We start from the raw sequence: 10122 nt of genomic DNA, 5'->3' as shown, positions 1-10122 counted from the left end.
AAATAAAGTCACATAAAATCTGATTAGGAACTGGCTGGCAAGATAAATGATTAAGCTATCAAGCAGCACTTCAGTCGGGCTGCTTTTTTAATTGCAAGTAGATTTCATTAGTAGTGGAAATCACAGTATAATGAGGCAACTTAAAATCATATTATAATGTTGAAGTCATGCAGTAATTAAAACTGGACAACATCCTTAGTAAAATCTTGGAAAACATCAGCCAGAGACAGGCTGTCCGCATTCATTTTTATTAACTCCATGATCTGTGGCAACTGATTCCAGCAGGTTTAGCTTTTATATTCTGCCAGATATTGAATAGAAGAGCTAATATTATTAATTATTTCTAAGTCTAAGGAATGAATTTCCATGAGTCCTAGCTAAGAAGCCATTCTTCTATACAATATGCCAATAACTGGCATAACAGTGCAGCGAGGGGAGGAACGGTTTTTCCCATGTCCCGTTGTTTACAGGATTTCCAGGCATTGTGCCAAGATTTGTCCCTATATTAAAGAAAACTCAATTCTTTCACATCCTTCATTTTCCTGCACACAGCTTGACTCTCCCATGCTGTCAAATTCCCTTTGAATCCTTGATACAGTCAAACCCAGTTTGCTGCACTCAGAATTTAAAAACAGGGGGTTTGTTTGCTTTTATTCTGAGCGCAGCAGCTCGTGGAAGGAAAACAGGAGAAGGTGAAGAACCAGAGCTTTGATTTGAACCTGGCTTCCACTAGCTTCATCTGATGGCCCCTAATTCTTGTATTAGAAAAGAGTGTGATAGTCAATCCCTACCCACCCTTTCCATGGCACTCAAGGTTTTCCAGACTTTATTGCACCTCTCCCCAGCTGTCTCTTTTTCCAGCTGAAGAATTCTGTATTGCTCACTGAAAGTCACTTAAGTGCACTTGCGCAATGTAAGATAAGCAACCTTGCTTCATCTAAAATGCTTATCAGAAATTAATGAAGACTGTAATGATTGTATTTGAATTTCAAGTTTTTACCTGTATGATGTTTGGATTTTATCTTCCAAGACACACAAAAAGTGCAAAGCATATCACAGGTCAAAAAGCCCTCTCTTGAGTTTGACTGGTGTAATGCTGGTCTTGATTAGAACAAACCTATTAATTTTCCTGAAGACAGGAAAAAATTGTGGCCATTTATCTGTGCAAAGAAATATCCTCTCATGGGCAATTATTAGCAAAATACTACCAACAAAAAAAAAAAACATGAGAAAAACACTTTAACAATACATAGATACTTAAATATTTTCACACGTTTGGGCTATGACTGTTTTGTTATGTTGTGTCCCACACAGCTGATACATAGTACAATACAAACCAACATATCCTATGGATCAGTATAGAAGCTTTCCCCCTTTATCCTCAGGACAGGTAAAGTCAGACTGCATGCAGTATGCTATGGTTGTATTTTAACAGCACAGTCTGTTACAGCATGGTACCCAGTTACATCAGCCTCCAAGCCTGTTCACTCGCTCCTAGTTCCACCTGCTGTGTTTCCCCAAGTCTCTAGTATGGTTACACCACTGTGATTTTTGCACGACACTTGAATTAGTTTTAATCTTGAAAGTTTTAAAAAGAACAGCTATTTTCATAGCAGATATCCTCATTCAGTCACACACTGAGTTGAGCCTTATGTTAACAAGGGTTTTCCTCAATATCAAGAACAAAATCGCTTATCAGTAGAAAAGAATTAAAGTATTAAAGCTAATGGGTGTTGTGTCCATTTATATCACTGGAGCATTTGATGTATAACGCTTGAGCTTTAGGAATCTTACTTTACTGTTATAAAATCCTATGTACCTCTTTCTCATCTTAGAGATTTGAGTTTAAGAAACTGACTGACTGACTCCAGCATTCCTGGCTATTCAGAAAATTCATGATTCTTGGTATGCTTTGGGAGCAAAGAAAGAGAAGTTATTCATTAACTATTGTGATGCTTTAGACTTACTGCCTGTGCGGATCTGCAGTCTAAGAGCTATGCAACATGACTTTTTAAGTCTCACAATAATTTCAAAGCAGTGAACCACCAGAAGGTCTCAATATATACACTCAATATTGTTTCACATTGATGAGCAGAGGTCCAACGCTCTCATTTCTTCGTGTACCCTTTTGCATGTCCAGACTCATAACCTCTTCTGAAGAAATTGGAAAGGAGGAAAAGGAGCAGGTGGCAAAAGCAACATGTTCAGTAGTCTTAAGTATCTTTTCCTTCTCAAAACTCCACTTAAGGCTAGAAGATTTACTGAAACTAGAATTAACAAGAAGAATGAGGGGCACTTAACCACCTATCGAAAGAGCAGTAACAAAATCCGCCTTTCCCCAAAGCTAAAAGACACCAAGAGCAGTGATGAGGAGGGACCCAGGCAACCCTCCCATCACTAAGTAGTTACTATATACATTACTGGTATGGAAACATCGCCTGTGTTGGCTATGAGAGCAGCTAGTATTCCCAGCACAGGAAATTCACAGGGGTTTTTTGCTTCTTACTGCCTGTATAACAACAGTCTTATTGCATATATCCATCCAGGCAATGCATTAGACAAGACTGAATTCCATCTGAACCTCTTCCTAAATGTCATGAGACAGATAGGAAGATATTAAGAAAATAATCTTAATCTTTTTACACCAGTAACTGATTCTACTTCCACTTCAAAAGTCTACCGACACACAGGGAATCCTGCAGACAAGGGAAAAAACATTAGAAGATTAAAGTGAAATTATCTTAAATAAAAAGTTTGGATAGGGGAATTTAAAGTGAGTTTGTCTTTAATAAAGACAAGAAGGGTAGGGGTGGAAATCATAATTTTAATTACACTGTGCAATGGAATCATCCCAGGGAAAATGATATAGAAACGGTAAGAGAACAAGAACAAATAGCACAATACTTTTGTTGAAACACTATTTTTTCATTCTATGGGTTCTAACTCATATCAGAAGAGATGGTCTGGCAGGCTCGCCGAAGGCAACTGGGTATGGAAAACAGCTTATAACCGGCAGAAACATGTCTCTAAGGCATATCTCCATTGCTGCTGATGCCAAGCAAAAATACCAGAACTCTTAATTAAAAACAGAGATTTAAACAAAAGTAGCTTTATACTGATTCTCAGTGCCCTTATTCTTCTCACTCTTGACAGTAATCAGAGATGGAAGGTCTGATGTCCTATAAACTCCAGTCCTCATCCTCCCTTGGCAAGATCTCAGTTCAGAGATGTAACCTTCAAAGCTGAGGTTCCCTTCAGAATCGTCACAGGAGCGTGTGCCAGCATCTTCCAGTTTGACTCCGTCCACATCAATTATCCTCTTCACAGGGAGCTCCGTTCCGGGGTTCTCTCTCCCACCAGGAGGATTAAAGTTTCTGCTGGTCTTCGCTTTGTGAGAGGTCTGCTCACAAGAGTTTCCTGAAGTCCCTTGTGAATCCTTTTTCTTTCTGTGGTTTGCACCTAACAGAAGAATTAAAAACAAAAACCACAAAACAGGAGAGTTATGTACCTTCTGGTTTTAGCAGTTTTCAATACTGCAACCTCCTCTGAGGTCCTAACAGTAGATTGCCAGCTGGGTTATTCCTCCACTCCATCAAGGAGACTTACTGATGCACCAAGTAGGTAACTAAACAGTAGATCTCAAAGATAAATGCAAAATGCTAATCTGTCTTAATTTAGCATTTTTGAGAGTTTTTAAAAAGACTCCATTAAAAATAACTACTTAGTATAAATTTGTACACCTCTAGAACAAAAACTCTTACACCAGCAAACCCAAAGCTGAAGGAAGAGAGTATAGAGCTTCCACTGGGGCAGAACAGAAGAAGTTCCTTGACTTGAACTCGCCTCCAGTACTGGATCCCTGCTGAGATATTACTTTTACTTGGCTAGAGATAAATTCTCCAGCAGACTAAGAAAGGATGATTTGAAGTTGCAGTTCACTGTCCTGAACCGCAACCGAGCAATTATGGGCCACGGTTTACAGGACAAGAAGAAAAGACAGAATCTGCTGAAGGGCTTTAAACATTCGAGAAACACCTGAGTTATGTGTGATTTTTTTAATCTTGAAGTTTCTTTTTGGTACAGCACTTCTAAAACCACAATTGTTAGGATTTGGGCCTATTCTCTAGAACTACTCATACAAAGTCATTACTATCCCAAGTTAACCCTCGATTAAAACCTTGACCTCCCCAAAAAGCTAGTTTTGCATTAGGTGTGACACTGCAAACTGCTAGGCGCTCGTTAAAGTAAATGCAGATGAAGCTGGTTTGCCTGTTTCAACAGGCAACAAGAAGGGAAGGAAGAAGGATGAGTTGATTTCATGATTTGCACCATGGTTATCAACATGATTTCTGTAGTTGAGCTGTCCCCACCATAATGATATAAAAAGGGGCAAAATTTTCAGAGAGAGAGAACTCCTTTTATTATACCCACTGATATCCAAGCAAAACCAGAGAAACTTTCAAGGCACAAAGGCAGACCCAAGTAAGGGCTTCCATTTCATAATTAATTTCTTTTTTCCATGTATACCAGCTGGTCTTTTCAAAGATACCATCTTATCCAACATGCCTCACCTAAAACATTTTTAAACATTTGCCACAGTACACACGAAGTGTCTGACTAGCATATTTAGCCACACAAATCCCATGAGACTTGTGTGGTTAAATCCCATAGCTGGCTTGGAAATCTTTTATTTGTGTTTGTTCTACAAAGTGATGTGTACAGTTTTTTGCAAGAAAAATAAATTTCAGTATAATCATCGCAGTCAAGAACTTTTTGATATGGAGAAGGGGAAAAATGCAAATGAAAAAGACAAAAAAGCTATTTCATACTGTTTCAATCAAATCACTCCAGGGTCTTCTCAAGGGTTAAAACTTTCTATTTAATGAAAATAATTTAAAATACTAAGTCATGCAATATCATTCTAGTACTTTAGCTACAGTGCAGCCCCACATTAATAATGTGGATATTCCACATCAGTAATGCTTGCCTTTTTTCACATCAGAGGAATTAGATCAACCTCCAAACAAATCAGCTGAGCAATAGCAGAGAGAAGGCAGAAAGCTTTCTCAGCCCTGCTAGCCCAGCACGACTCCAGCCTACTAAATTACAGCTAACATTTAATGGGGCTATATTACTCTTCATGTTTACATCTTCCTACTGCAGCCGAACACTGACTTAATTTTAACTGCTGTTTGCACGGCTGTAGTGTAAAATGCTATTATTCTGTTCTAAAATGTTTATCTTAACATGGATGTCCTGAATTGTACTCTTGATCCTTTTAATCTACTATTTTATGCCCTTTGAGGAAGATCTCTGATTCTCCTTTCAAGTTGGTTTAAAAGAGATACTAATTTCTAAAAAGCCATACTAATGAATAGTTTGCATTGACCGAGCATGAGTCATCCAGTTGTCCTACTATTGAGAATGCATCCTTCCACTAAACGTAATGTAAAGAAACAACTTTGATGTTGGTGTAAGGTCTCATAGCTCTGTTGACTTGAACTAAGCTGAAAGACTTTCCACAGTCAAAAGATACAGCCTGCATTAACAGGGTACAACAGATGAAAGAGCTGGAAATTCCTACTGAGAAATGCTATGGAAGGTGTAAGTATTGCTGTATTTATTTGGTTGCTAATTCTTTCTGCAGCTAAATATAAGAAATGCCATTAAGTCCTGGAGTTATGGTGTCACTGAGTCACCACGTGAAGCAACTGGGCTTTCAAGTTGTCTAATAGGAACAAAGCAAAAATAAGGTCAATGTTAGCTCTTGGGCTTCACAAGACATAAGCCCATCTGAAGAGGAATAAATCTGTATGATGGGCAGTTTTTTTCCATTAATGCCCTTTTCAGGAGCAAACCCTCTGAAGCATCTAATAGATTACTACTAGAGGCAGGACAGTAACACAAGAAAGTCTTACCTAAAATACTGGTTCTAAAGAATATGGAATTACTGAGGGATGATTACTAAGGAAGATGATTTCTCTTTCCCTGGCAGGGTAGAAAAGATCCTGGCTCATCTACCCCAAACAGGAAGATGATTTCAAGAGTAGCACTACACTGAAAAAATATTTTAATATGGGCTTTTTTTCTCATTTTTAAAACAAAGCATTTATGAAGCAAGGCTATTTAGCACAAAAAAATAGGAGAGATTCCCAAAAGCAGCTTGTGTATAAACATATCCTGCAAGTTTTAAAATAGACTCAAGATTTGCATATACTCAGTGGAGCTTTACAATGAGGCTTAAGTGATGCCTACAACACTTCTGCACTGGTCTCCTTCCCATATTCTCGAGTAACAAATACCTGAGCAAACTTAGCCATGCAGGGCACCATCTAAGGTGCAGAGGGCTTTCACAGATAAAATTTCTCTTCACATATTCTTGCACTGAAGTGATGAAAACTTCCACGGATATCTCTGCAGACTGCTTTGCCTTGCATAAAGCATGTCAGGAATGATATTACATTTTCCTGAATCTAATCTGTCAACTGTCCTACCTAACTTCAGAAGCGAAAGGAAGCCAGTGCTTAGAGCAGTAGTTGCAGAGATTAATTTCCAAACAGACCGGAATAGCATAATCAAGCCTATTGGTAATCTTCCTCTCCCCTGCCAAGCATTCCATGCAGCTCTAAGGGAATTTTCTTGTGCATCTGATCCTGTTAATATGTTCCAGCTGGTTTAAAGATGGGATGATGCATGTTGTCTTCTGTCTTTAAACTGGAGATCTGCTATTTTACAAACTTGCAGCTAAATGACTGCTTAGAAGGCTAAGTGTACCCGGCTGCATTTTTCAAAAGGTCAGGCACTGTTCTGGCTGATCTCCTGACTTCCTTTACCAATATTTCTCTTTCTGATATTTTGATTTTGTGTATTATTCTCAAGCTCTCTGAATTTAACATTATGATTATGGAAAAGTGTCTTCACAGAGGAAGACAAAGGGAATTTTTCTTCTTCTGTATAAAATATTCCTCCAGCTCCAAGTAAGATCTAAGCAAGATATCAGAAGACATTGTCTTTCAAGTAGTTTAGGACCAAGGGAGCATTTGGCCAAATTCCAGGCAAAGACGAGGTCACAAAAAACCTGGAAATTTCGGGAACAGCATTAACTGTCAAATGTAGATGGTAAGATCAAACAACCGTAACTCTCATGCAGATGCTTGGGATTTAAAGGTCCACCCACAACATCTTGCAATGATACTGTTTCTATACCATAATTATTAGATCCATTTCTTTTCAATGTGCCAAATTTTAGTTATGATTCACTTCTTAAAGCATAATACAGATCTGATCTGAAATTCAGCACCTATAGTTTTAAGTTATCAATACTCTATATAGTTCCATTCACACCATGTTTATCTTTTTTTTTTTTATAAAAGCAAGTAGATGTTTATTAACTTTCACTGTAAGAGAAGAGCTCTGTATTTGAAAGTCCATACTTAGTGAATTTCACATATGGCAGAATGTTAAATTCTATTCTAGAATTTTCCCAGCACCGCTTCCATGTAGACAGACACCTCTTCCATGTAGATTCAGCGTTTCACTTAGCATTCTACCTTTGCTAAAATCCTACTGTTCTTGTCAAAACCACTTTCTATTTAGATGGCTCTCAGTTCTACTGAAAGATAACAAGAATACTCTGCTGACTTCTATACTGTTGATTCCAGGCATTCAGCTTCTAACGTCAGAGAGATCAGATATTCAGTTAAAAAGAATGAGCTCCAGTTTAATGATTTTGTGCTGACTTACAGCAGATAAGAATCTGTTTGAAGTGTTTCATAATACTTATGACTCTTGTGAAAATAAATCACCAAAGTTTTCAGGAACAATTCCTGGAATTGGTTATTTACTGGCAAATACCACCCCCCCAATGTAATCAGTCATTTTTAGTCTCCAAATTAATAAGACTCCGGTGTGTTCTTTAATGCAGGAGATTGGGCAGATACTGTTCTCATCTCTGATTCCATACAACAACCTGTCCTAGGGTAATAACATGCTGCTTGAGAGAGCATTTTTTTACATGAGACTTGAAAAAGGAGCTTTGCAATGGTCACTTCTGCAGTGGGTGTTCACTTCGATGTCCTGGGAATACTTTAGTACGAACAACTCTTTTCCTTAAGATTACATGTAATTAGGCAGTGTCACTCTGGGAAAGATACATCTCCCTTCCTGTCCTAAACTGTTGGGAAACGGTACTTCAAAATTTTAGCCCTCCCAGATGTGGATTCTTTTAAGTGGTGGGTAAATGACTTCCACACTGGCTGACGTTAGTACTGCAAGCTTTTTTTTTTTTAAAGTTTATAAAGTGAATTATGCTTCCAGAGGGAAAAGGATACTTTACATTTAAGATTTAGAAATCTGCAGGTTAAATTTCCTTTAACAGTTTCCTTCCTTTTACCTCTTAACTGATACAACACTGAGGAGAAAAAGAATGTAATAAAAGATTCCTACCTCCACTTTATACTAAATCTTTTCAAAGGAAATTTGACTTTATATGCTGTATTTCACTTGCCTGATGAAACACCAACTGCAGCATATGCTCAGTGCCTTGAAATCAGGCTCAGTAACAATGAAGGCATCAAGCTAGGAAATGGATTATTCTACAAAGCAGCAATACTCTGCATTACCAGTCTATTTACTTTTGTCCTGGGAATTTCTGGAATACATTTGCAGTGTTAAGTTTAGAAAGACAGGGCAGATGATAGAAATTCTTTCATTACACTCATCTCAAAAGCATTCGCAAGAAGAACAAAGCACAAAACATTATTCAAAAAGACAACTTCTCAATATTACCTAAAAGAGGGAGCTGGTAAGACTACTACTGCTCACCAGTGGCATAGATAATCAAAAAAGGAAACACTGCAAACTTTGTTTGCTGGGGGCAGTAACCTCTTACATACAAGGCTACAACAGCTGCTGAAGGGAACTGCACACAACGTCATTTAAAAGCCAGGAACAATCCGAGAATAAATAAAATGAAAAGTTCTGAATTTTGATCCAGACTGACATGCATGCCCTCAATAACAATAATAATTTGCTTAAACTTTCTGATTCTCCACTACTAAAATTGGAATAATTTTTTAATACCTTCCAAGCAGTAGACGTGACAAAACATCTCCGCAACAGTCTACAAGTATTCAGCCCTCGGTTTGATCTTCCAGCATTTATTGTTAACATTCTTTTTGCTTTTCCATCAGCAGTCAGTAACAGCAGGTTTAATTATTGCGGAGAGGAATATGTTGGGAAATAGTGGATTGAAGTACTTGAATCACTTTTAATTTAATCTACCATTCATTATGTTATTTTTCAATTCAGAAATTCTAAAAAGTGGTTTAGCAGAGCTACCAGTTACATTTCAAGTAATAATTCAACTAAGTCCATTTCATCATCCAAATGTCAGTCATGTGTTTGCATAGATCTGGTTTTAGCCTGTGTGCGTTTAGTTCAAAAAGCAGTTGTAATTTTTCTAACATTTTATCTATTCACTGATAAAATTTGTAATTCTTTCTGAAATGTGTATCTTGCTGTTTGATTGAAATATAAGCTTACATTTCAAATAGTCATCCCGCAAGGCTGTCCTTGCTTCCCGCTTGTCCACTCTTAACATAACTCTCCTTCTCCTTTGTTTATTATTGATCTCAGTCATGTACTACATGTAATTCTCCCATTTAATCATGCTCTGATTAAAAGAGGATTAACAGATTCTGGCCTTAGTATTACTGCATCCCCACAAGTACTTCTTTATATTGATCCAGAATCCAATTATCTTCTACAAATTTACTCAGAACGAGTAAGGATGCAATTAACTGCAGGACAACAGCTTTTGTTAAAAATAATTATTTACATTATTTTTACATCTTTTAAGTCATAATCCCTTCCTTTTCTTAAAGTTTTATTTCATTTATGTTTTCATTTATGTGGTTATCTTGATTTACATAGGAAACACCGCTGGATTGTCTCTAAAATATGCCACGGGAATTAAGGGATTATATAAAATATTAATTACGTAAAATATTATACAATTTATTACAAAAATAAAGGTGGGGTTTTTTTAATTTTTGAAGATATACACATGATCATTTTTAATCTCCTTAACTATCACAAAGTTTATTGCACTTGGAATTCATT

The 10122-nt window shown here is 37.2% G+C and overlaps 1 protein-coding gene across 4 annotated transcripts in view; it reads right to left on the bottom strand.

Moving 5' to 3' along the window:
• Window positions 1-2789: 2789 nt before the first annotated feature.
• RGS12 (regulator of G protein signaling 12) overlaps window positions 2790-10122 on the bottom strand; it is a 90285-nt gene continuing 82952 nt past the window's right edge. For 3 of the 4 annotated variants that reach the window (XM_030021028.2, XM_030021018.2, XM_030021007.2), the window contains exon 16: window positions 2792-3459. In XM_030021028.2, the coding sequence (XP_029876888.1) occupies window positions 3095-3459 (365 nt within the window). In that variant the 3' untranslated portion in view covers window positions 2792-3094. Of the gene's footprint in view, window positions 3460-10122 lie in introns of all 4 variants that reach the window. The other variant, XM_030020994.2, reaches the window with a different exon arrangement.

Source organism: Aquila chrysaetos, chromosome 1 (assembly GCF_900496995.4).
Source record: "Aquila chrysaetos chrysaetos chromosome 1, bAquChr1.4, whole genome shotgun sequence".
Lineage (NCBI taxonomy): Eukaryota > Metazoa > Chordata > Aves > Accipitriformes > Accipitridae > Aquila > Aquila chrysaetos.
The sequence above is the reverse complement of the archived record's forward strand: the minus strand, read 5'-3'. Positions and strand labels throughout refer to the sequence as shown.